At 39.9% G+C, this 27,572-nt stretch overlaps 2 protein-coding genes and 1 pseudogene across 2 annotated transcripts; 2 read left to right on the plus strand and 1 right to left on the minus strand.

Annotated features, from left to right (window-relative positions):
• The first annotated feature begins 963 nt into the window (after positions 1-963).
• Positions 964-1,901, plus strand: LOC119537501 (annotated as a pseudogene).
• A 5,477-nt stretch (positions 1,902-7,378) lies between these two features.
• On the minus strand, positions 7,379-8,323 carry LOC119537440 (olfactory receptor 51I2). The gene has a single exon (XM_037839884.1). It carries the CDS (start codon positions 8,315-8,317, stop codon positions 7,379-7,381), a length of 939 nt encoding a protein of 312 aa, XP_037695812.1. The 5' UTR covers positions 8,318-8,323.
• Positions 8,324-22,929: 14,606 nt separating this feature from the next.
• On the plus strand, positions 22,930-26,663 carry LOC119537063 (olfactory receptor 51I1-like). The gene is given in 2 exon segments (XM_037839677.1): positions 22,930-23,146; positions 25,726-26,663. Coding segments are annotated over 2 exon segments (1,155 nt in total).
• The last annotated feature ends 909 nt before the right edge of the window (positions 26,664-27,572 follow it).

Here is a 27,572-nt window from a genome sequence, read left to right on the forward strand (position 1 = left end):
ACCATATAGAGTTTTTGTTTGTTTATTGTTCCTATGATAGCAGCTCCTGAAATTGATTCTTAGCAAGGAGAATGGTCAGTGGGGAGTGGGACATGTTTGACTGCTTATGGAAGAGTGATGTAAACCTCTGGTTCTCAAACTTGGTTGTACTTTGGAATAATCTGGGAAGTTTAAAAAAAATACAACTGATTTCTGAGTTCCATACCCAGAGATTCTGATGTGACTGCTATGGGTGTGGCCTGGGCAAAGAGACTTTTAAAAGTTCCTCAAGTGACTCTAACATAGAGTACAGTTTTGGTAATACCTGATCTAAACAGAGAAAAATCATGTGTAAATGCAGGGGTGGGGGGACGGGGAAGAACAACCAGAAGTGGAGCAGTGTGGACTTTTGGGCCCTTGCTGAATAAGTGAGGAGCTGAAGCAATAACAAGAGGATGAGCAGCTGGAGTGAAGCCTGAATGTTTGCATGGGAAGAAGGCAGTTCAGAATACAGACAGAAAGGGGCTTCTCTTTCACAACAGTGAATACATCAGTGGGAGGATGGTAGTAAGGGAAAGCATCAAGGAGGGTTATTTGTAGCTTGATTCTTGAAGAATGTGTTGGCTAAGGACTATTAGAGAGAAAGGGCAGCATCATTTTCCATAACTGGAAAAAAATTCAAACTTAGATAGAGTACAGAGATAAAAATAAGGGATAATGTCCAAAAAGAGTTGAAGGATTTCTATAGGGAAGAGCTGGAGCCTACGATATGTGGGTACAGTCAGACCACCGAAGGCCCTCTGTGTACCCAGTGATCCCTGACCTGTCCCTTCCCAACCTTTTCATGATCATGGTGGAATCTAAGCATCATTGTCCCCCCCCCATCCTGAGGACATGACCTCTCTCCTGGTCTTTATGTCTTCCACTCCCTGACCTTCATCCACTCTGATTCTTGTTTTTCCAAAAAACACTCAGGAACTTTGCATGGGAAGCTTCAAGCTTAACACTTCAAGCACCAACAGCTTTACACTAACAGGCTTTTCAGAGATAGAGGGCCTGGAGCACTGGCTGGCTGCAGTCCTCATGAAGCTTTATGCTATTTCCATTTTGGGCAACACCCTAATTCTCTTCGTTGTAGAGGAGCAGAGCCTGCACCAGCCAATGTACTACCTTCTATCCCTGTTGTCTATAAATGACCTCGGTGTGTCTTTTCTACGTTACCCACTGTACTGGCTGCCCTGTGCTTTCATGCTCCAGAAACTACCTTTGATGCCTGCCTGGCCCAGATGTTCTTCATTCACTTTTTCTCCTGGATGGAATCTGGGATCCTGCTGGCCATGAGCTTTGACCGCTATGTGGCCATCTGTAACCCCTTGCGCTATGCCACAGTGCTCACGGATGCCTGTGTGGCTCACATGGGCATATCCATCATCATCCGCAGCTTCTGCATGGTTTTCCCACTGCCTTTCCTCCTGAATAGACTGCCTTTCTGTAAGGCCAATGTCCTGACCCATTCCTACTGCCTGCACCCAGACCTGATCCGCCTGCCCTGTGGGGATACCACTGTCAACAGCATGTATGGCCTGTTCATTGTTATCTCTGCCTTTGGTGCAGACTCAGTGCTCATTCTCCTTTCCTATGTGCTCATACTGCACTCTGTGCTGACCATTGCCTCCCAGGAGGAGAGGTTCAAGACACTCAACACGTGTGTGTCACACATCTGTGCTGTGCTCATCTTCTATGTACCCATGGTTAGTGTGTCCATGGTCCATCGATTTGGGAAGCATGCTCCTGAGTATGTGCACAAATTCATGTCCCTAGTCTATCTTTTTGTGCCTCCAATGGTTAATCCTATTATCTATCCCATCAAGACTTAGGAGATTCGCAGGAAGATACAAAAGATTTTATTGGGAAAGCTATGAGTGGGGAGCGATCTTATGGAAAGCCAAGTACCCTAGCATTTTGTAGTTATTCCTATTTTTTTGGGTGTGCCAGGCTAGTCCTTTGAAATTTTCCAACTTCTCCTGAACATGGAATTACAACTGGGTAGTTGCCTTTGATTATATGGCATAGCCTGGCTAAAACCCATAACTCAAAACATTAGGCTTTTCTGCATTGTAATCAACTATGTCACAGGATACTGCAATTTTTTCTCAGACTCAAGAAGGAGAAGGGTCTTCAATTAGGCCCTTTTTTTTTGTTCCAAAATACTACTAACATCTATGCTTTCAAGTAAGTCTTCTGATAAAGAAACAGACAGTAACTAACATATCCCTACAGACCAAGATATAATCGGGGATTATGTCACTTGAGATCAAAAGTATCAGTCCACAATTTTTAAAAAGAGCAATTGTTTTGGACATCTTTAAACTTTAGAAGGTAAAGATGCAAAAGATTTGTGACCAACACATACTGAAATAAGGCAATAATAAACAATATTAACCAAAAATACCTGAAATTCAGAAGCTTAAAACCAGGAGGAATCTGTGGAAAAATCATGTGCTGTTATCCCTGAGACATGACTGGTAGGGGGAGGGGCTGAGTTCTTCCAGGGAACCAGAAAACACTCTAAATGGAAAACTAACAATGCCGGTGATGGATGGTGGGGAGAGGATGCTTCAGTGGCAGTGATCGCCTGATCTCACAGGCTTCAGGACTACAGAACTTCAGTTCCTCTAGTGAGCAGCCCAGGGACTCCATCACATGTCAGAGCAGAGGAGGGGAGCTGAAGGACATTGGGTAATTCACAGAGCATCATCCCTGGGGGGTAACAGCTCTGAAGAGAGGGGAATCTTCTGCAAATTCATGCACAGCACACACAGCGCAGTCCACTTAGGCAGGTGGGCACTTGGCAGAGGAAAACACAATGATGCAGGGATATTCACTGGGCTGTGGACAGGCCATGGCACAACTCAACCCTGACAGCTGATGGCAGAAAGCACCTGGGCACAGAATGAAGCCCAAAGTTATTTTTTTTAAAAGACATCCCTTTCCATATTTTTCCTCTTAGGATCATGAGATGCGTTTTTTTCAGACTGTAAAATAAGGGTTCTTTTTTTTTTAGTGTACTTACATCTAAGTAAATGATATATAAACATGTTTATAATATTTGTATATGGACTGAATACTGAGAGGGTTCTTTAATAAATTATATAGGAAATAAATCTATATCTGTTTCAAAACAGGGATCAATAGTCCAATTTACACCTTAATTGTATCTTATCGCTCTTTTGCTTTTTTTCTCATAATAATAAACATATTTTACCACATTATTTGTAAAATGTTCTGGTAGGTAATTGGACTCTAAATTATGGATGTTATTTCCTGTTGAATGTGACAATCAACCTCGAAACTTTGCTGAATAGTTCGCATGTGAAATATTTCCAATCGCGTATCTATAATTCACTTACGTAAAGTTTTGAATATATCTGTTTAGCAGGAATTTCTTTGTTTGAGTTTTAGATTATTTTATCTCCCTCTTCTTATTAGTCAAAGGCTTGTTTATTAAACCACTGACAGATGTTTGTGTTAAAGATCACACAGAAGATTCTGTTTTTACACTATCATGTCAGGTATACAAAAGGCCACTTGGAAATCTATTAAGTTGAAACCTTTTAAAAATTTACAGAAAAATGTGTCTCTGTAACACAAGCATTGGGCTTGGCTGTTAGGACTAATAACTAGGGTTTACTGTGAGCCATGAGTGAGCTGATATGATTCTTATAAGAAAACAAACAAAAAGCAAAGATCACAGGAAAACGAGCTTGCCACTAAAATCACATCCACCACCCTCTCTGCAAAACCTCAACAAATTTTTAGACCTAAAGAAAGTAAGGAACAGAGACTAAAATTCTCTGCTTGAAAAAATAAAAGTTGAAGGACACTTCAGGGAGAAACTATTCTAAGTGACATGGATAGCAGATCAAGGTACAGGATCAAGGTTGACTAATTTTTGCATTTCTGTTATGTGAACTCTGTTTGTCATCCTGAGCCTTTAATAAAACCTACCACATACCAATGCTTTGGTTGAGTTAAGTTTTGTCTGGAGATTATACTTCCCATTAAAAGAGTGTTGGAGGCTTATGCATATTTCAGTGAAATATCAAAAGTCAAGGTGCTATCAGCTCACCTCTGAGTTGTACATTTACAAAACAAACTAAATAAATTAAAGAATCACTCATTGGATAATTTATTTCCTCTTTTTATCTTCTAAGTATATTTGATGAACAAGTCTTACACATACAGTGGGAGAAAATAAAAAGGGAAAAACACTTATTATAAATATGAACACCAGCCACAAAATCACCCCCTTCACTAACACCACAACTCCATGAAACCAAATCCTGTTTTCTGACATTTAAGCCAAGTCAGTGCTTGCTTAGCAGTTCTCCTGTTCTCCTGCAGAGGGGACTTGCTTGGCAGTGGCCCTCAATTAATTGTTTGACTTAGAGAGATAATTAAAAAGGAACTGCTGACTTCACAACCTATATGTTGTCTCTATGAAACCTGAGAGCATTTAGGAACACACATTCCATCAGATGCCTGGATGTTGACAGGTTGCCTGTCCAAGAACCAACAAACAGATCGCTTTTGATCTGAGAATTATATGGAACAATGGGCCCTGAGCCCACGGTAACATCAGCACAGTTAGAAAATATGCCCAGTTGATCGTGGAGTATTGAAGAGTCTCCTGATGAGGAAATGCCCTTGCTAAGGACTCTATGTTGCTGCTTCCATTAATTAATCCCTAAAACTATGTCTGGGTGAAGAGTATTTCTCATTCTACAGAATCATTACTGCACCAGAAAGCAGTCTTGTCCCAGGGTTGCTGATCAGGTCTGGAGATCACTTCACTGAGTAAGGCTGGGCTCTTTGAGGTATTCAGAAGGTGAGGCTGAAATTGCCCCCTTGTGCCAAGTTCTCCTTTTTCTGAAGGTTTCCCCAATCCCTTGTTTCATGCAGAAATAAATTCCGTAAAATCCATGCAATAAGGATTTTAAAAAGTTCTTATATTCTAGTTATATACTCTTCTATGAGTCTTATCTGTGAGGTACAGAGATCAATAATTCATATGCTACCCTAATTCATCTTCCTAATTTCTTCTCTGTCTCTCCTTACCAACCACCCAGCATTGGCTGTGGAGAATGATATACACACTCATGACAAGACAAGACAAGACAAAAACATGACCTTTATTACTCAGGTTTTTAACACAAATCTCTAAGTAGTCTCCTTACAACCTTTGCTGGGCCATGTTCAGTACTTCATTTTCCCAGATTAGAAGTTGTTTTAAGGGGCCTAAAACAGAAGAAGTACAAGAGTTTTTTCTCTCCTTTTTGCTAGGTCAAATTTCAGATATTTTACCATTTCCACAGGGAAAGTAGTGAATTCAAAGAAAAGCATGTCATATAAAAAAGGCAAAAGATAATTTCCACTGAAGTTCAAAAAAACAAAACAAAACAAAACAGCAAAACAACAAAACAACAACAAAACAAAAACAAAAAGAAATACAGTTGACCTTAGACCTTTCTAAGATAGTTGCTGTAGGAGTGAATCTAAGCTTTTCTGAGGGCACTTGCCTCATGAGAGGAGAAGAACCTAACAATGCCTGTTCCCTCAGCCAGTGCAAACCAGCAGCTCTTTTAATTGATGAAGGGGAAAGGAGGGGAAAGAAAGAGGGTAGGAGCAGAGGCGTAAATTCCTCTGCTCTCAGTTCCTTATCCTGTTAAGCTTCTTGGCTTCAAAGTCAGGCCTGTGCTCAGAAGGCGGTTTCTCTCTTTCCCTGGGGTGAGAATCAGTGAAGGGTTTTCCTCACTTTCACATAGCAGCTTCCCTAAGCTTTGCCTTTGCATCCATATATTCATTTGAAACTAACAGCTCAAGGCATTATAAATTATTATTATAATTATAATCATTTTTGATATTGCAAAGAAGAGCATCTTACAAGAATCAGGAAGTACATTTCAAAAATGACTGAAGGCCATATTTTATTTTAGACCACTAAACACTATTTTTCATTTGAAGTCATATTGAATTATGATATTCATTCATATCCCTAAAGTAATTTACTTAGGGGAAAAGCAGCACATATATTATTAATCTTTTATTGTACTTTTGAACATTTTTGGAAAACTGGATCTCAGATACTCACATTGCGTAGTAATAGCTCCCTTTCTCTAGTCTCTGAAACTTCTTGATATTTCAGTAAAGCTGTGTATAGGAATGAGAGAAAGTCTCCAAATGAATGTATGCTCTGTTGCTCTGAGATCTCAGGCCCAGTTTCATTGGTGAGCTACCTTAGATTTCATGGGATATCTTCTTTATTTTAGTCCAGAATAAGCTTAAATTTAGACTAAAAGCATGAAAATTAAGCCAAAGATTACTTGTTGTATCCTACCTGATATCAAGGAAAACTATGCCAGGAAAATCAGTCTAAGGGAAGGTTTGAAACAATTGTTTTTCTAGAATCTAAATCACAAATATTCTAATCTGCCTATCCTAGGCCTTTCTGGAGCTGGAAAACAGAAGGACATGATTTCTGTCATGGCTTTTCTTGTCATTTTGGGAAAGGAAGTTAAAATCTCAAAAGAAGAAGAGAAAGAAAAATCATGCCCTCAGCTCAATGGCAAAAAAAAAAAAAAAAAAAAAAAAAAAAATATATGGCTTAGATACTGAATATTGTTTTCTTTTGGAGAGAATTAAGTGGTAGACAGGGGAAAAGGGAATCTGGAACTTCTAAATGTGAAGTTCTACCCATTTTTCTGGGTCACATTTTTTTCATATACTTTCTGATGAACTTTGAGTAGGCATCAAATTTCACTTTGTGAAGTTAAAAGGAGTCATGATTGTTTGAGGATGACAAAGGTGGTGAAAGCAGGAATAGCAAAGGCAATGTCAATATGATGTCAATTAGGCAGAGATCAAATCCCATCTGGACCACATATCATCTGTTTGACCCTGGACACCTTACTTAATTCTCTATGCCTCATAGTGTTGTTATGAAGATTAAATGAATTAACACATATAAATGATTTAGGATAGAACATGACACATTTAAGCCTTCAATGCATTAATTATTAATTTATTGGTGATATTCACTATTGCAGAAAATGATTACCAGCTCAGATCAAACTTTCTTGGTAAATCCTTGTCTAATCACTCAATTGCCTCTAATATTTATACCTCTATGAATTCCATTGGCATTTACAGAACATACCACTCATTTTCACTCATTTTCTCTCAAAAGTTTTGTAGGTCCATTTCCTGCCCTTTTACTTTTTGTCCAGTACACGTAAGTCCATCTTACACTTGATGACAATGATGATGATGAAAATGATGATTCCACTGATGATAGCCTATGGCCACAATCAACAGCAGATCCCAAAGCCAAATGTGAAAGTCACATCTTGATGCGGTGAAACATACGGACAATGGCACGGCGGATCTCCTTTGTCTTGGCACTATAAATGATAGGGTTGAGTACGGGAGGCACGAAGAGGTAAATATTGGACATGAGGACATGTATATAGCGTGGGGCATGCTTACCAAAGCGGTGCATTGTGGAGACCCCAATCATTGGCACATAAAATGCAAGAACACCTAGGATATGTGACACACATGTGTTGAGAGTTTTGAGACGTTCTTGACGGGAAGCAATGGCCATGACAGACTGCAGAATAAGCCCATAGGAGAGGAAGATAAAAAACAGGTCCATGCCGAAGGTAGATACAAGAACGAAGAACCCGTAGACGCTGTTGATGGTGATATCAGCACAGGCCAGTTTCATCATGTCTGGGTGCAGGCAATAGGAGTGGGAAAGAACATTGGATCTGCAAATAGGCAGCCTCTTGATAAGGAAGGGAAGTGGGAAGAGGGTGGTAAAGCTCCGGGTGGCCACAGCTAAGCCCGTCCCCGCAATGACTCTATTGGTGAGCATAGTAGCATAGTGTAAGGGGTTACAAATGGCCACATAGCGGTCAAAGCTCATGGCCAGCAGAATACCTGACTCCATCATGGAAAAGGAGTGGATGAGAAACATCTGGATTAGGCAGGCATCAAAAGCAATGTGGCGGGCATTGAGACAGAAGGTTCTGAGGACAGTGGGCAGTGTGGTCATGGACATGGCCACGTCACTGAAGGACAGCATGGACAGGAAGTAGTACATGGGCTCATGGAGGCTGGGCTCCAGTCGCACAGCCTGCAGGATCACTGTGTTGCCTGTAAGTGCCACAGCATACATCACACAGAGGGGCCCTGCCAGCCAGGAGTGAGAGTTTTCCAGGCCAGGGACACCAGTCAGGAGGAAGGAAGCAGGGTGAGTGACATTGATGAACCCCATGGCAGGAGGAAGCCAAGACATTTTTCCGACTTCTGGAAGTTGCACTTACTGGAGGACAGAAAGCAGGGAATAAGCTACACAGCAGATGATATCTACAAGGTTGGAAATGGATGCATTCATGAACTCACTGATTTTGGAAAAATGCAGGCAATCTTCTTCACATTTTTCTGATCATCAGGCCACAGGCTGGCCCTGTATTTCCTTCTGTTTTGTGGAAGAGGGTAAACATTGCCAAATACATTAAAAATAACAATTAAAATTACCTGAAGTTGTTTAAATTTCATTATCCACAATTTTCATGCATTTTAGATGCATATTCAATAGCACTATGTTAAACTACAATTCATAGCTAGTTATGACAGAAGGACAACAGGAGTTTGAGTTATTAATAGCTCTTGGAAGTATATACATATTTTCTTCAAAATGTTGTAGAATTCAGATGTGTTATCAATTAATGCAAGAATTCCCCAGAGCTAGTTTGAATTAGACATGTGTATGGTTAGGGAAGGGAAAGGACTGTGGGAGTGGGATGAGGACGTAATCTACTGCCTCTGGACATCAACATTTCATTGGCAGAATTGTTGCAAAACAGGAGCAAAAAATCATATGGTTGTACAAAGGCACAAAACTGTTTCTGTTTTTGGAAAAATTGCTAATTCTTTCCCAAATATTCTATATGCATACTAATATTCAGTTGGCAGAGGGCATTGATCTAAATATAAACTTTCACATCTTCACTTAATCATATATACTCTCAAAATACTCATTATCTGCATAGACACATTCAAGCACTTTCACCACAGCCTTATACTGGATCCCTTCATGCACATAAAATACTTACCCGCTTTCTCTTTCTCTCTTACAATCATACCTGCATATGCAAATACATCCACATATTCCCTCTTGAGCTTACACTCTTTACCATGCACGTGTCCTGCCATGCTCATATTCTCAGTCCACATTGACGTATATACAGCATTTACATATGCTTACCCATTCATTTGTACACATGGATTTGTCAAGTCACACAGCACTCCTGCTCGCCTGCTCATAGACTTCTGCCTGTCCACTGCCATTAACCCACTCACCCACCTTGGCCCTCATGCACTGCATTTGCTCACAGCCTTTCTCATGATGGCACTCACACGTTACTTACTCAATTCCTAGAAGCTAACCCACAGCCAGTTCTCTGTGAGAATATAGTAACAGACAAGAAATGTTTAGCTACTCATGGTTCATCTAAAGATCACAGTTAGTTCCCCTCCCTCTACTCTTTTAATATCCTTGTACATATTTTGCTATCTCAGAGTTTATAAGATAAGAGCAAAGTTAGAGCATGTGTGTCTCAGCTGTGGAATAGGTTGTAACCACTTTGCTCCTGGATTTCTGAACCTTTCCTTTGTCCTGAGCTCTATTTCACTTCCTGAATTTGTAGCAATTGTAATGAATTATAGAAACATTCATCTTGTGAGCTTGATATCCAGTGAGATAGGCTCTGACAAGTGAGCAATTTAGAAGTAAAATGAATCACCCAGGGTTAAACCATCAGCTAGTGACAGCGTCAGAACAAAAGCCTGCTCTGCTCACCTACTAAGATGCTGCTAAAGATACCTGTCTCCCTACAGCCCTGCAACACACACACACTCTCACACTCAGTCTCTCCACTTTACCTCATCCCACCCCTTCCTCAAGTTTACCTTTTCTTGGAGCAGGCTGCAGGAGAGGCAGCTTGTCCACCTCTGTGGGTTTTCAGAACTCACCAGAACACAGACAAACACCAACAGAACAACGTATCCTTCTCTCTATCTGCTAAAGTGAATTCATGCTTGGGTGCTTTTATATCTCACTCTAAGCCCTGGGGAAAAGAGGGGTTACACTGAATTTGTGTCTGAAAATTCTTCTGGGAGGTTTTAGTCTTTTGAAGTCCTTAATGACAACTGATAATAAAGCTGAAAAAGATCTCAGCAATCTGCTGGACCAGTTCTCTATAAGTCATCAACTGATGATGGATGGTCAGGTACTGTAAGAGAGGAGATCATTACCCTTTCAGAAATCCCAGGTCTATGTAATCTGTTGACCAAGCCCAATACATAAAGAAAACAACTTTATTTTGACTCTTCTCAACCCTTTAAATATATTGAGTGAGGCTAGCTCCTTGTTTACCCCTGGGTGAAAACTCAGTTTTCTGTTTTCTGGTTGTGTTCAGATAATAAAGCATCTTCTTTGAGTAAATAGGATGCCCAGCCTCGTGTTACAGTCAGACTTTTTAGCATTCAGAGTTACAGACCTTCCTCCGCTCCATCCCTCATGACTTGCTAAGCTTGGTTTCTTGCTCTTCAGTTAGGGAGGAGAGAGATGCAGAAAAAAGAAAGTTCATAATTCACTGGTGCTGCAGTCAGCTGCTGTGGTGTTTTCTGGGTCTGTTGTATGTTTAAAGCTGACCCTTTCATTGTTTGTTTTCATGGATTATTCATAGAACCCTGTTTCCATCTCTCACCTGTTCTCCCCTTAATTTAAACTAATTGTCTCCTTAGTCTGTATGATCCATACACAGCCCAGGTTCCCCTGTACAACCACATACTCTTTCAGACTGGATCTAAGACAACCCTATGCCAGCTGTCTCCAGCATGTAGCTCATCTAGGAAATGATCAGCATCCTCTATCCTTACATATGCTCTACTCGAATGCAGCAGCAGTTTTTCATTCCAGCTGGCTAACAGAACAGACAGGTCACTTTTCTCCCTTCATTTAGATTTCTATGCATGAGTAAGGAACCAGCCCACAGTTTCACCCTCTCTCCCTCAAATTTCAAGGGGCATTCATGCTTTCTGAGTGGAATACTTCACAAGGTAATTTGAAATGTATCTCCCCATTTCTCTCTCTTAGTGGATGGGTGGGGATCTTAGATCTTTCCAATAGATCTCTTCAAACCTCTTTTTTAAAATCTTCCATGTCCTGACTCATTTATACCTTCAATCATGACAGATTTTTTTTTTTAATTCCAGCACTATTAATATTTTGGAGTAAATAATTCTTTGTTGTGAGGGGACGTCCTATGCACTGCAGGATGTTTGGCCTCTACACAATAGATGCCAGTTGTACCCCCCCACCCATTGGTGACAGCCAAAAATGTGTCCAGACATCGCCAAATGTCCTGTGGGAACGGAACTTACCCCTGGTTGAGAACTACTGAATTTGGAGAAGGAATTTTAAAAGTCAACTTTCTGGTTCTTTGAAAATTCAATATTTCTCAGTGGTGGTCCATTAAGAAAACAGAATTGATTGTCTTTATGACTTAGCTGAATTTAGACAGGTAGAATCCATTTTAAAATTCTCTTCCACGTAGAGGTACATCTCGTACTCCTAGCTGACTAGAATTTCTTTTCTCTACAGGCCATGTTCTGAGCTACCATTATGCAATTTTGGGATTTGCCTATTTGTCATTCAATTGCTCCATGGTAAAAGCTGTAGCTGTTGCATTTTACAAGGCCCCTCTTCACTCCCCATTCTAATGTTCTCCCTTCACTCCCAGGCTCACAGCATTCATTCCCACCTTACGAAACCTCTTGCAGATTCTCAAATGAATACCCTATTTCATGAATCTGTGCTTTTGTGGTTTTGCTCACATTATTTCCTCTGCAGGGAACTTCCCTACCCAAAACTTGCCTAGTGAATCCGACAGCTGTAAGTTCCATTATAAGTTTCACTTACCATGTGATTCTCTTAATCTCCTGAGCTTCTCTGTGACCCCATGGTATCTTGACGTTTCTGCATTACAGAGCTTACCAAGGACTATTGAAATGTTCTATAGCCTTCATTAAATCATGAGCTCTGTGTCTTATTCATTACGTTATCCGCAGTGCTTGCTCAGTGCCTGGGATTTTTTGACCGTTAGAATGAATAAGTGAATAACATACATATTTGTGTGCTCCATTATCACAGAAACCATGTCTTATGCCCAGACTAGCAGAGCCTGGTGTGACATAGGTATTCACATGGCTTTTGGAATAGAACAAGCCCATGCAAGTGTACATTTTCAGGAAGTGTCTAAAGCTGTTTCCCATAAATGAGCAGTTACCACCTGCAGCCTAAGCAGGTATCACTTATATTCTTTATCATTCATTGATTTTCAAAGTTTCTTTAAAACTTGAAGCTTGAGAAATATTTCCTGAAGTAAGAAAGTAACATGGGATATACCACCAACCATATTTAGAATATTATATGGGATTCAGGACTCTTTTATCACAAAGAGGTTGAGCCTTGTCCTGGCATCAATGGATTTCTTTTAACACTTCCCTCTTCCTTGTTTTGTTTTGAATGATACAGGTACTGGCAACGGGGAATTTCTTCATGATTTTCTCAGAGTATAGTCACAAAATTCACTTCGGAGACTATAAAGAAGGAATGGATTGGTTCCTCTCACTTCCTCCAACTTAGTGTTTTCTCAGCCCATTCCCATTCCAAAGTTCTATCACAATCTCTTTTAAAATTGTTTATATCCTTCAATTAAAGATATCACTGAAGTGAGTCTGGTTAGGACTAAGGCAAATCAGGCCTAGGGGTAAAGAATGATATTGATTGTGTTTTAAACCTCAACTTCTGTGTAAGACCAACAGAGGAGATGCTTCTTTGGTGCAGGATCTATATTTTCTGTAGCACACTAAATAATTTAACTTGTGCAGTCAGCTTCTTCAAACACCATAATTACATGGAACTTTGAATAAGAAGTGAGATCTGATTGTTTTGTACAGGTTAGTGTGAAATCTCAATACATCCCAAAGTAATTTGGGCAGAAAATAAAAATGTATTTTCAGGGCCCCTCTGAGGACTGGGAGAAAATGTGGAAACATTAAGTTTCCGCACCTGAGGAGCTACTGATTTTCTCACAAGCATTGGGGACTACCAGTTTAGAAGGCCAAGCCCTCAATCTTGGGGTTTTCCTTTTGAAGCTTGTTACTGCAAAGAAGAGGCATAGGTTACTTTTAATTGTGCCTAAAAGTCTCCCCAAGATAACTCCTTTTGTTGCTCAGAAGTATCCTCTCTCTCTCTAAGCCCGTTCAGCAGGTAAATTCACTACCCTTCCCACTATGTGGGACATGACTCCCAGGGGTGTAAATCTCCTTGGAAATGTGGGACATGACTCCTAAGGATGAGCCCTGCCAGCATTGTGGGACTGAGAAATTTGCCTTGACCTAAAGGGGGCAGCAAAATGAAACAAAATGAAATTTCAGTGGCTGCGTGATTTCAAATGGAGTTGAGAGGTCATTCTGGAGGATATTCTTATGAACTATATGCTAGAAGGAAATACCTGAAACTGTTGAACTGCAACCCAGTAGCCTTGATTCTTGAAGACAATTGTGTAACTATGTATCATACACAGTGTGACTGTGCCATTGTAAAATCCTTGTGGCTCACATTCCCTTCATCCAGTGTATGACAGATGAGTAGAAAAATGGGGACAAACATTAGTTGAAAAATAAAGTGGGACAACGGGGATGGGATGTTTCAGGTGTTCATTTTTACTTTTATTTTTATTCTTATTTTTATTTTTGTTGGAGCCTTGATTGTTAAAGATGATTGTATAACTATGTAGCTTACATGGTGTGACTGGGTGATTGTGAAAACCTTGTGGCTCATACGCTCTTTATCCAGTTTGTGGACAGATGAATAGAACAATGGGGACAAAAATTAAATTAAAAATGGGGGAGGGGATGGGATGTTTTAGGTGCTCTTTTTAACTTTTATATTTATGTTTATTTTTTGGAGTAATGAAAATGTTCAAAATTGTGATGAATGCACAACTATATCATAGAACTGTGAACAATTTATTACACACTCTGAATGATTATATGGTATGTGAATATATCTCAATAAAGCTTAATTCAAAAATAAATAATAATAAAAGAAAAAAAACAAAAAAAGTCTATATATCCTAGTGTAAGGGACCTTCTTAAACATATTGGGTACTTAATAATGTTTGTTGAAAAATAACATAAATGAATAAATGATTGAGCCAAGCAGCATTATTAAGTGTCTTTTCTATGCCTAGCCTTTCAGATTCTTTGAAATATAAGACTTGCATCCATATTAATTATCAAGTGATATAGTAACACAAAACTCAGCAGCTTAAAACAACAAAAATGTATTATTTCATTAAATTATGAACTCTATGTTTTATTCACTGAGTAGCAGCTTAGCTGGGTGGTTCTGCCTGAGAGTTCATCACAAGTTTGCATCCAAGGGCTTGGCCAGGGCTACAATCTCTGAAGATTTAACTGGGTCTGGGGGATCCACTGTCAAGCTCACTCACGTGGCTGTTAGCAGTCGGTTTCAGCACAGCCATGTAGGGCTCTCCATGGAGATGCTCATGATATAACTCCCCCCAGAACAAGTGATCTGACAGAGAGCAGAGAGCGCGAGAAATGTCACAAGTCATCATCGTCATCATCATCTTCTTCACCTAGTCTTTGCTTCACACACTCTTATTTATGCCATATTTGATTTCTTAGAAGTGAGTCACTAAGTTGACACACTTAATGGGATGGGATTAGGCAGATGCAAGAATATCAGTAGCTGGGGATCTTTGGGGGCAGCGGAGAATTAAATGTTAAAGCATGAGATGATTATTAAAAGTTTGACTTCTAGGAGTTTAAAGAGGCTATTATCACCCCAAAGTTGGAAGGAAGAGATCGGGGAAGTTTCCATGAAGAGTGATTATAAACCATTAGATGACCAAACTTTTGTTTCTTTTTCTTCTTCTTCTTCTCTTCCTCCTCTTCTTTTCCTTTCTCTTTCTTATCCCCTTTCCTCTCTTCCACTTCTTCTTCCTCCTCTTTCTTATAGTCCTTTTTCTTCCAAGCTTTCCTCTTATTCTTTCTCATTTTTGCACCTTTCCTTCATCCTCCCTAACTCTCTTCTGCCTCTTCTTCGACCCTTCTTTTCTCCATATTCTCGTGCACTTATTTCCTTTTATCTTATTCCACAACAACAGCTGTGGCAGAAGTGTCTCCTTCTGCCTGACATGATAAAACCCCTGACTTCAGTTCATGCCGTTCCTTTTCTTTCATCACACTGCAAAACACAACTCTGGTTCTACATTGCCCAAGTCACTTGAAACTTCTTCTGTTTGTTCAATAAATATTTAGTAAGTTCCTAATAAGTGCCGAGGGACCATGAAAAGCATTGTGATAAGCCAAAGAATACAATAGTATATTCCTAGTTTTGATTTTATTTTCTTCATTCCATTTCCCATTATTTGTTTGTTGTCGGTCACCTCAACTAGAATATAAGCACCATCAGAGTGAGTCTTGGCTATTTTGTTGACTGCCTTATCTACATTATGTAAAATATTATAGGACACCTGGTAGGTACTCAGCAATTATTGAATTTGTGAATGCATGATTCCTGGCTGTACTTTTTGATGAAAATATTGTGATTGCGTTTCTTGATTAAAGAAGAAAGATGTAGGGTCTTTGATATTTTAGCATCTTTCTTCTCCTTTTAAATATTTCTGATTGTCTGTATAATACAAGGTTTAGGTATTCCCACAATATGCCTTTCACACTGATTGCAATGAATTTTTGCTTGTTGTATTTCTAATTACTCTGTATGTTTTTTGAGGGTAAGCCCCATTGGTCTGGATTATCACTATGTCCTGAGATCCTAGCAGAAGGCTTGGAATGTGGTTGATAAGTGGTGGTTCTCTGCTGAATTCATATGTATCCAACATGTTCTAAGCCAAGATATATAAAAAGGGTCCAATTATAATGTAAGAAACGCACCAGTTACCCTAACTGAGAAAGTTAAAGAATTGTAACTAAGTATTGGAGAAACATCAAGACAAAAAGGAGATACTAAGGTGTCATGGAGATAGCAATAGTAGGAAGTAGCTTCTATCCCTAGGGCTGGAGAAACAAAGGAAGGGATTTGGATAAAGGATCACATTTTAGAATCTTGAAGAAGGAGCACTAAAGAGCTAAAACTCAGATCTTTTAAGGAGTGGAAACTGTTTAGGAGTTGCTGGGGCTTCAGGAGTTTGGAAGAGAGGCCCCATGGGACTGGGATTTACTTGCTGCGGAGGGGTTATCACCTGTCTTGATCTGGTGTCTTTAGTGGGCATGGTGAGACAAGTTCTAGGAGTGCTAGAAAGCTGCAAAACAGAACCACCTGATGCCATTTGGATGAATCGCTGCTGCTTGGCTGAAGAAGTGTTGCTGGGGTAACACTGACAGCAACAGGAAGCAAACTGGAGGGGATGAGTCCCTTCTTCTGACCAGCCTCCTAGCACCCCCTATCTGCAGAGTTTTGGGAGCTATTTGGCAAAAGAGGAACATGGTTGGAAGAGGCCCAGCCCCAGAATCACAAAGAATGATACAGAAAGGAGGGTTTGATTGGCAGACAACAATGTGGTAACCAGGGCAATATTTACAATGGACTAAATTTAATTCTGGAAATTGTTTCTACAGATATTAAAAGAGCTTAGAGACAGACTAGGGGATGCTAAAAGACAAACCAGGGATTTTCAACAACAGGAAGCCACTACCATCCCTAGGCTGGAAGGTCAAAGGTGACATTACAACAACGAGACCAAGATGAAACCCAACCAATGGACGCTGCAGCATGGAAGAGGCAAAGTCCATGTCAGAGACACCACCCAAGGTGGAGGAGCAGAGGGAGAGATTTACCTTTCATCTGCCAATGCCTCTCACTGGCTGAACCTATCTGGAAACCAGCTGACACCGAAGTCTGAGATATTCTTCCAGTGATTATTGGACCCCTTCAGGATGCAGAAGAGCCACAGAAGGGTGAGGAGGGAGTCTTGGGCAAAAGCGACTAGACTTGGTAAAGAATAGAACCATAATTCATTCCCCTCACTCAATGAATCATTAACATTGGTAGTTACATGCTTTTTCATGGGCTTTCATCTTCTTCAGCAAGGTGTCATCTCACTGTAGTTTATGAAATATGAGAGAAATTGAACTTCTCAAGTTCTCAGGAGTACAATTCTGTAGTATAAAATGATCTCTCTCAAAACCTGGTAGCCAGAACTTGGGGATTCTACTTCAGGGTGGATATATTATCAAAGCCTACTTATATCCTCAAATCTTTACCACTCAAGTAGAACAGATTTCTTTTTCTTCATAACACTGCTCATTTCTGTTATGAAAGCAGTGATCAGTGATCACTCTATCATCCATCCATCACCTATCTATCATCTATATAACTATCCTTCTGTCTGTCTATCATCATCTACTTGTCTGTCATCTTTCTATGTATGTATCTATGTATCTATCATCTTTCTCTCTATTTGGTTAGCTCTGTCAGGTCCTGTGGCCTTTGCTAGAGAATTAGAGCATGAGGTCTCTGGGAGAAGAACCAAATTCCCTAAATTGGAGAATTGTTGAACATAAACAGTTTTCCTTGGGGCAAACAAGTTGTAGTTGAGAAATTTGAATCTTGTTTCAATCATATGAAAAAGGTATGAATAATTATGCCAAATACATACAATTTCCCCCATAACCCATTATACTACTGAGTTGGCACACAAGATGCTCAGGGTTGATTTAAACTAAAGCCTGATATCACTTGTCTGAGGTTGAATTTTCATTAAATGTTTGAACATGGTATGGGCCTTCAGAAAAAAGGTCTATGTCTTGCTTCATTCTTTTTCTTTTTTTATTAATTTTTTTCACAAAATTTTATCTTGAAAACACTTAAATACACAGAAAGCTAGAAATAATTTAACAGTGGACACCAGTATACCTACTACCTAGTTAGATTATACTGTTAATATTTTATTATGTTTGTGTGATCATATATCTATCCACATATTTATCCTTTTATCCATCCATCAATCATCTTATCTTTTTGATGTAATTCAAAGTAAGTTGCAGACAATAATACACTTCCCCCTAAATGTTTCAGCATTCATACATTTAATTGGGAATCAAATATATTAATAGGTTTTTTTCTTTCATTTAAACATACAATTTCTAAATATTATATGTACATTAGGTATGTTTTGAAATGCATTGGTTTTATTGTGAAATATATTTATGACTTATTTCTAGGTAGGATCTGGAGGCACATTTGTCTGGGCTGTTCAGTGGATCAGTTTTTTGAGTATTTATCTTCTTTGCAAGGATAGGTATTGTGTCTTTATTCATCTGTATACTCTGAGTCCTGTGGAATAAAATAAGCACTTAAAAACATGTTTTTCTTTCATTTTTTGTTTGGTTTTAGTTGAACTGAGCTAAGTTAGTGATTTTAGGCACCTTAATGCAATGGAATAAAAGGAATATTTGCATAAGAAACATGTTTATATGGCTCCTAGCATGCATGTGTACAAAAATATGCAATGTATTTAAATTTCATGTATGAATCTGTGACTAGACGTAGGGATATGAATTTGTTGAATGTCTTGTTGATCTGTTAATGAGTGTGTGAGTATGTGTTTGAAATATGTGCTTTGGGATATATAAGCATGTGAATATATTTGAAATATATTTGATCATTTCTTCAAGCATGTGCATTAGTCTCAATTTAAGTGTGTATTTCTAAAATTTTGTCTATAATCTAAATGACTCTCTATATTCAATGTAAAAATACACAGATTATAGTGTATATACTTGAAGTGTCAAGATATGTGATTAATGACAAGAATCGGGCAGTTGTATGGAACACATTTGCATGTATCTGTATGTATGTATGTAAAAGAGGTGGTGTGAGTGTTAGTAAATGAATAACTGAATGTGCCTAAGGGTTCATCTGTGAGGGTTTCAGAGGCCCATGAATGTGTCTGTGTGTGCATCTGTGTGAAGTGCACAGGCATTCACTGCACAGGGAAGGATTTACAGAGTAATCGATATGGATGATGACATTTGCAATGATGGGGCCAAGAGCAGGAATCTCCTGGGAGCAATTCTCCTAAGGCACAATTCACTGCTCCTTGACATCACTGATGGCTCCTTATCTCTGCAACTCCCCTCCCAACGGCATGCAAATGAGCCTTGGGATTCTGGGATATTCATAAATTTAAGAGATAGAGAGTGAGCTGATGCTGCTCGTCCTGCCAGATCCACAGAATGATACATCTAACTACAGGGAAAAGAGGTGTCTTCCACCCAGTGAGTGTGTCCTTCTTCAGACTGTCCTTATCCAGACCTTTCTCAAACTTCAGCACTCTTATTACAGCCTCAGGCAGACTCTGACACTTACCTCCCCTCCAAACTTGAGCCAAATCTGTCCTCGTCCAAAGCCAAGGATCACATTGTCTGGTGACAAAACCCTAATCCCAATCCACAAACCCTTACACTAACAGGCTCTTGCATCAGATCTAAATTTTGTCTGTAGTGTATTCTATACTTCTTTTTTCAATCCTCTGATTTGAATTATTATCTCCTCTTGGTTATACAGCTGGAGAAAAAATCACAGGACTAAGTGAACTGAAGCCATTCTTCAATCTTAAATGGATTTTAGTACTGAGTATGCCAAGGGGATACTAGTGTATGGATATTAGTAGCTATTAGGGGATATTAATGTGGGTCTGCCAATTCTGATGCATTTGCAGCACCATGTGTTTCTATGTGTGTTTGTGTGCATATTTGTATTTGTAAGTGTGTGTTCAGGAAGGTATCAACCTGGGAGGGTACTGACAGATAATAATGATGAATAGATATGAGACTTCCCGAGTGCTGTGGTTGTGAAAGTGTTTGTGTATGACTGAGAGAGTGTCAGTTTCTGTGTATATGGATATAAGTTAGTGCTTATGAATAGTTGAGTGTGTGAGTGTGTGTACACATATGCATTTGTATTCACTAATACCTGTGCATGACCGTGTGTGTGTGTGTGCATGCCGATGCATATGCTGTGCAAGGAGGAGGCATTGCTTGTCTCCCTTTCCATCTCACTGACCTTTCTTGTCAGGTTAGTCACATTTGGGAAGCTTTGCCTGACATCCTCTTGGTTAAAGCAAATAAGGGATAGCTGTGGATTACTGATGGGGCATTTCCCTGGGGAAAGAAGTGTTCAAAGTTGCTTTCCAGACATAGAAATCTGGAGCATGGATGAAATAGTCCCTAGACTACTTAAATTTGGAAACCAGAGGTTAAGAACAGTGGGCAAAACTAGCTACTGGGAGACTGAGTTGTTAGGGTTTATTGGTGCCCCTAAGAGTTTTTTTTTTTGTTTTGTTTTGTTTTGTTTTGTTTTGTTTTTTCATTTCTTCAGGACCCAGAGATAATCTTAGAGTGTAAAAGATTAAAAAAATAAAGTCATATCTGGACAGGTTACATCTAAAAAGGCTGTATGGAGACATTGACAATCCTGGAATTGAAGGAAAGGAGGGGTTTAGAGGGCAGAGAAAGGGTCAAGAAATCCTACTTTTAAAGGGGTGCTTTCCAATCTCAGTGAGAGGAAAGTGAAAACAAAAGGGAGGGATAAATTCCTCCTCACTGACCATATAGCTTCAGGACTGTTGCTGATATTGTCTCTGACACCCTATTGGCAACAGTGCCAGGCAGAACTTTGTTCCAGTTTTGGGCATCTCACCATGGAATGAATTCAGAGACAAGAGGGGCCATTGGGAATGGCTATCAGGACTTGTGCCCTGCTGTAAGGTAGCCAAAATTTTTCTATGGACAGACGTTTAACAATCTTTATGAACCCATGCTTCTTGTAATTAACTAAGAGTTTGCTTTGGGTCCATGATTTTATAAGTTTTTAAGGTTTGGGGATGCTTCAGAGCTTTAGTGGAAATTCTGGCCCCATGAAGTCTGCAGCTGAATCTTGCAGGTTTGCATTAACTCTTTCCAAACTGAATAGAAGACCAGGGACCACAGCCTTGAAGCTCTATTCTATCTTGCCTCAATAACAGCATATTATCCAGTCTCTCCTCACCATCTAATGTCACAGTGTTTACTCAGTAGGGTTAGGAAGGGGATGAAAACTCTAGGAAAGGCTAAGGAATGAGGGAGGCATTCTGCATAAATTCTAGAATAAAGCTTTAATTTTGAGATGTCAGACATCATGGAAAAACAGTTGCAGAGATATTTTGTGAAAAGATTGAGAAGACATCCTTTATGATACAGTTCCTCAATTTGACCATTTTGACTGTTGTTTCATTTGCCTGGAGTTAGGCTGATGCTGTTTTGGGGCAAAGATAGAGGAAAAAGAATCAACAAAGAAGGTAGAGAGGAAGAAGCCAAGGTAGGAGGAAAATCAGTGAACAGGGTGCTTCTGAAGGAAGAAGACAGTTCAAAAGGGCGAGTGTCCAACAGCGCTAACTGTGGCAGACAGGCCAATAGATTAGGGGACAGAAGAGACAGAGAGGTTACTGGACTCAGGGAGATGAGTTTCAGTTGGGCCTGGGGAGTTTAGAGTAGATTGAGCAGTGACTGGAAAGTAAGATAAATAAGATCAAATCCTTCACACTGAGGATTTCAGAATCAAGTTGGAGGAGCTCCCCTTCATTGACTTCTGAAGAGAGAGTTAGGGTTTCAAGAAATTTGACTGATAGTAGAGGAAGGGTAATAGAGCGGTAATGAGAGAGGCAAGGTTTCTGTGTTCTTATGAAGGGAGGATCTTGCACATACTTACAGCCTGAAGGTAAGAGACAGAAAGGTAGAGCTTGATGATACAATTTAATGGCCTGAGGAAAGAGGACTCTGGCAGAGCTGAAAACAGAATAATGAAGGTGCAGGGCATGACCTTGGAGAAGGAGAGACATCTTTTCCTCAGATACCAAGGAGTAAGAATGAATAAAGCCTCTAATACGTTTAAAATTTAGGTACTAGGGAGCTAGGTCTCCCCCCATATATTTTTCCCCAACAAAACACTTGCTTCTTTGATTTTATCCAGCTGCACACCCAGAATTTATCAAAGGTTGAGGTTTACATGTGAAGAGGAGATGAAAATACAGGTCTTAGTGGGGGTAGTAGGCCAGGAAAGAAAGTGAGAAAGAAAAGCTAATAGACCAGTAGACTGGAAGGGAATGGAGGAATTTATGGAGGCACGAGGTAAGTACTCAGGAATGAGAAGATGAGAGAGCTGGAAGGCTGTAGACAGTGCAAAAAGTCAGAATTTAAGATTTCAGAGGTAGAACAGTTTTTGGTTATGAAAAGTGCAGGGATGGAAGGGGCGAAGAGGAAGGCGGAAAGGAGGGCCCTGCGTCCCGATCGGCCGTCAGGGGACGGGGCGAGGCGGGGCCGGGCATGGTAAGGGCTCGGAAGCCGAGGGGGTTGGGTCCGAGGGAGGCTGAGGAACCCGTGCCAGCTGCCGCCGCCGCCGCTTCCTTTCCAGCCTGCTCCGCGTGGCTCCCTCGGGTCCGGCCTCGGCCATGATGATCCATGGCTTCCAGAGCAGCCACCAGGACTTCTCCTTCGGGCCCTGGAAGCTGACGGCATCCAAGACCCACATCATGAAGTCAGCGGATGTGGAGAAGTTAGCTGATGAGTTGCATATGCCATCTCTCCCTGAAATGATGTTTGGAAACAATGTTTTAAGAATCCAGCATGGCTCTGGCTTTGGGATTGAGTTCAATGCTACAGATGCCTTAAGATGTGTAAATAACTACCAAGGAATGCTTAAAGTAGCCTGATGGGGTGCTTATCAGGATGAATGATACGAGACTTTACCATGAGGCCGGCAAGACCTATATGTTACGAGAATATACATCGCGAGAGAGCAAAATTGCTAATTTAATGCATGTTTCACCTTCCCTGTTCACGGAACCTAATGAAATATCCCAGCATTTACCAATAAAGGAGGCCATTTGTGAGAAGCTGATAATTCCAGAAAGAATCGATCCTAATCCTGCAGACTCACAAGAAAGTACACTTGTGGAATAGAATCGGATACAACATGCACTCACCATGGAATCTGACTGGAGACCTTGGCTTGTTAGTAGTGGGGTACTTTTATTATGAGAATTAATTGCCTTGTTTATGTACAGATTTTCTGTAACCTTAAAGAAAAATAATAAAAGATTGTTGCAGGCAGGTACCACTCAACTAATTGGTGTTTATACTGTCTATCTTCAGATTCATATTACAGATTTCTATTTTCTGGAGTTAGATTTGGCTTTCTAAATTGTCACAAAGTGGTACTTCAGCATAGTGATGTATCTGTCTCGATGAGCAGTGGGCATACTCTGCTTCCAACATGAAGCATGAGGAAGTTAATTTAAATCTCTGAATTCCAATACCTTGTGAATTTCATAAGATTTCCTGATTGTGCATGTCAAGTGGTACTGGCTCTTCACTTTTTGATGTTTTTTGTACTTCTAGAGAGTTGTGACTTGCCACCTGGAAAGTTGATCTCATACTTTAATGATTATCACCCACAAATTTTTTTAATGCTTCCCCCTCTAAATTTGAATTTAATTTTCTTTTGAAAACTAAAGAAAGTGCTAGACAGTGAACCAAAAATAACTAGTTCCTTTGGAGAACTTAAGCTTTTTTGTCCATGGAAACACATGAACATGGTTTACCACTGACAGGTAGGATGTCAGAGCTGCAAAGCTGTCTTTCTTCCTCCATCTTTAGGTGCTTTTTCTTATATTTGATTTCTCTTGTATTGACATTTCTGTACTCCCACTTCCTGTGAAACCTCACAGTGAGTAAATCCCTTGAATTTGGTACTGGTCCTAAAAGGTTTGAAGGGCTTATAGGGATTGTTTTTTTAGGAAATATTACATTAGCGCCTAAAACAACCAGATTGATTTTTGCTTAAAGTACTTGGGAAGTATGTGTGGAGGGGGTTGGGGAGACTTATTTTAAAATATAAAAGCCAGTTTTTCTATTTTAATATTCATCTTTCTAACATTATAGTGACCAGTAAAATGTAATTAATTAGCACAGGACCCAGATAGATTCTACAGAAAGTACAAAAAGTAAATTTAAAATCCTCTTGGCTATTTTAATGATGACCCTTTAAACATTTTACATACTTTTCTGCCTTTCTATGTGGTCTTCATAAAGCGAACAGTGGTTGTAAGGCACCAAGTAAAATGTAGGGGAAAAAAACACCCCTTTTTTCTGATTGGAAATAACCATTGTACATATTTCTACTTGATGGATAAATCATTAAATAGGAATACTTAGTTGAAAGTATTAGCAGAGCTGTTCAGGTATTACCTTGAAGATACATTTTAGTGAAATACATACACCTGGATATTCATCACTGCCTAAACTAGTGTATTATGAGCCAAACTGGCAGGATGTATGTGATCAGCTAAATTAGCTAAATTTGATGAGAAATGGTTTTGGTATTTATCTGCCTTCTGCTGCATCACCTTCATGGTATAGAAAATCAGGATTTTGTTGGCTTTAAGGAAATACATGGCATGGTCACTGTATATTAACTATACCTATATTTTCTCTTAGGACAGGAAAGTGTATATATTGTACTCAGCTTTCTGCATTTTATTTGCCATGAAGATTTGAATAGAGACAGAACTTTATTCATGCAAATTATAAAAAAATGAAGACCTGTAAGAATATTAGTTGGAGTTTCTGGCCTACATCATATCTTTTGTGTATATACATAATTTTTTTAAACTTGTTGATTCAGATGTCTTAGTTCCTGAGTCAGTCTTAGATTACTTAGGGATTCCATTGTTAAAAATTGTAGAGAATTAAAAGAATTGACATTTTTTTTCTAGAGGGTGGCACATGGATAGGATGAGTGTGCTTCTGAAAACTTTATTAGTGTATTACTGTGGAGAATACAAGAAAACTTGTTTTTGCCCATTGCTAAATAAGATATACCATTTTGTATTTATTTGTTCCAAGTGTCTTTTTGTAAAATGAGAATAAAAATAAGAAATTACTGATCTGTGAAAAAAAAAAAAAAAAAAAAGTGCAGGGATGGCCATGGGATTGAGAAGCTGAGGTGAAGTCTGGGTAAAGGCTATCGGAGCTATAGTTTTGCAAATATAGAGGTTCCATCTGTGTCATCTATCATAAGGTACCCAAAGGCAAGGGGAGTATTTCCACTTCTCTATCCCATTTTCGGATTAATTTCCTATTCCAAGAATAGGGCTTCTAAGGTGAAATGGGAAAGTGGAGAAATACTGTAGTTTAAGGTGAGCATTAGGGGACTCTGGGCATGTTTCCTTCTACCTCCTTGCCTGGCCATGTTATGGGTACTCAATCATCAAACCTTCATAGAATTTCTACTATGACTGAAACCATGTGCTGGGCACTGGCAATACAGAAATGAATAAAACCCAATTGCTATCCTCAAAGAGCTTATCATAATGGGGTAGAGTGGAAGACAGACAAACACTTTCAATCTCTGACCTTTTGTGTTGGAGACAGGATATCTGAAAGAAAGAAAGTGAAGACCACCCAAACACATCCCCTTGTGTCTATTTTCTACCTGTGTGCCCACATCTACTTGCTATGCAGGCTTCAATGGCACCCTTTTCCAGCCAGCCACACTCCAGCTGACAGGAATTCCGGGGATGCAGAGAGACCAAGCCTGGGTGGCCCTGATTTTCTGCATCCTCTATCTGATCTCCATCACAGGCAACCTCAACATCCTTGCTCTGGTGGTTTGGGAGGCTGCTCTGCACCAGCCCATGTACTACTTCCTCTCTGTGCTTTCTCTCAATGACCTGGGGGTGTCCCTCTCTACGCTTCCCACTGTACTAGCCACATTCTGCTTCAACTACCGTCATGTTGGCTTTGATGCCTGCCTGGTCCAGATGTTCTTCATCCACACTTTCTCTTTCATGGAATCGGGTATACTTCTGGCCATGAGCTTCGATCGCTTTGTGGCTATTTGTGACCCTCTACATTATGCCACAGTACTTACCAATGGCCGTATCTTGCCCATGGGCCTGGTCATCCTTGCCAAGAGTTTTACCACTCTCTTCCCTTTCCCCTTTCTGGTAAAATGACTGCCCTTCTGCAAGGGCAATGTTCTTCATCACTCATACTGCCTCCATCCAGATCTCATGGAAGTGGCATGTGGGGACATCCATGTTAACAACATCTATGGTTTCTTTGTGGTCATTTTTACCTATGGCATAGACTCAACTTTCATCCTGCTCTCCTATGCGTTGATCCTGAAAGCTATGCTGGCTGTTGCATCCCAGAAGCAGCGGCTCAAAGCACTCAACACCTGCATGTCACACATCTGTGCAGTGTTAGTCTTTTATGTGCCCATTATTGCTGTCTCCATGATCCACCGCTTCTGGAAAAGTGCCCCGCCTGTTGTTCATGTCATGATGTCCAATGTCTGTCTGTTTGTACCCCCCATGCTCAATCCCGTCATCTATAGTGTGAAGACCAAAGTGAGTCGCAGAGGAATCCTCAAAGTTTTCCAGAAATCTCAGCATTGAGGAAGCTTGCAGACTCTGAGAGAACGCCTTTGGAGGAAGGACTTTAGGAATGTTGGAAAAAATTAAAAAAAAAAAAAAAAAAAAAGAGGGAGGAGATCCAGGATCTTGAAAGATGTGAATGTGGAACTAATAAAAGAATATATGACTCAATTCAATGACATAAATAGTTGGTGAACATCTACTGTGTGCAAATCATTGTGCCAGTTGCTGTGTGTGTATAATAGTGAGTAAGGCATATTGTTAAGTAAGGAGATTGACATGTGAAGAGAAAGATTCTTTGAGAACTTTGAGATTAATAGGTGTCCTTTAAAATGTTGGTTTGGTATTATTTAGATTTGCTACAGCTGCCAAAATGCAATATATCAGAAATGGGTTGGCTTTTAACACTGGATTTTATTAACTTTCAAGTTTCAATACTAAAGCTATGAAAATGTCCAAATTATAAGGCATCAACAAAATGATACCTTCTCTGGAGAAAGGCTGCTGCCATCTGGGGTTCCTCTATACATGGGAAGGCACATGGATGGCCAGAGTCTGCTGGTCCTTCTCTCCCAGGTTTTATCACTTTCAGCTTCTGATTCCAGTAGTTTTCTCTCTGAGTGTCTATGGGTTCTCTCTTGGCATCTCTGGGGCATTTCTCTCTAATTTATCTCTCTATCTCTCTGTGTGTGTATGTGTGTGTTTCTGCCTTCTATCCTCTCATAAAGGGCTCCAGTAAAGGATTCAGACCCACCTTGAATGGGCTGGGTCACACCTCAATTGAAACAACCTAATCCAAAGGTCCCACCCACAGTAGTTCTGCACCCACAAGAATGAATTAAAAGAGCATGGCCTTTTCTGAGGTGCATAACAGCTCCAAGCTGCCACAGGTATATACAGGAATAATGAAAGTCCTGCAAGGAAAATAGA

Source organism: Choloepus didactylus, chromosome 6, assembly GCF_015220235.1.
Source record: "Choloepus didactylus isolate mChoDid1 chromosome 6, mChoDid1.pri, whole genome shotgun sequence".
NCBI classification, from domain to species: domain Eukaryota; kingdom Metazoa; phylum Chordata; class Mammalia; order Pilosa; family Megalonychidae; genus Choloepus; species Choloepus didactylus.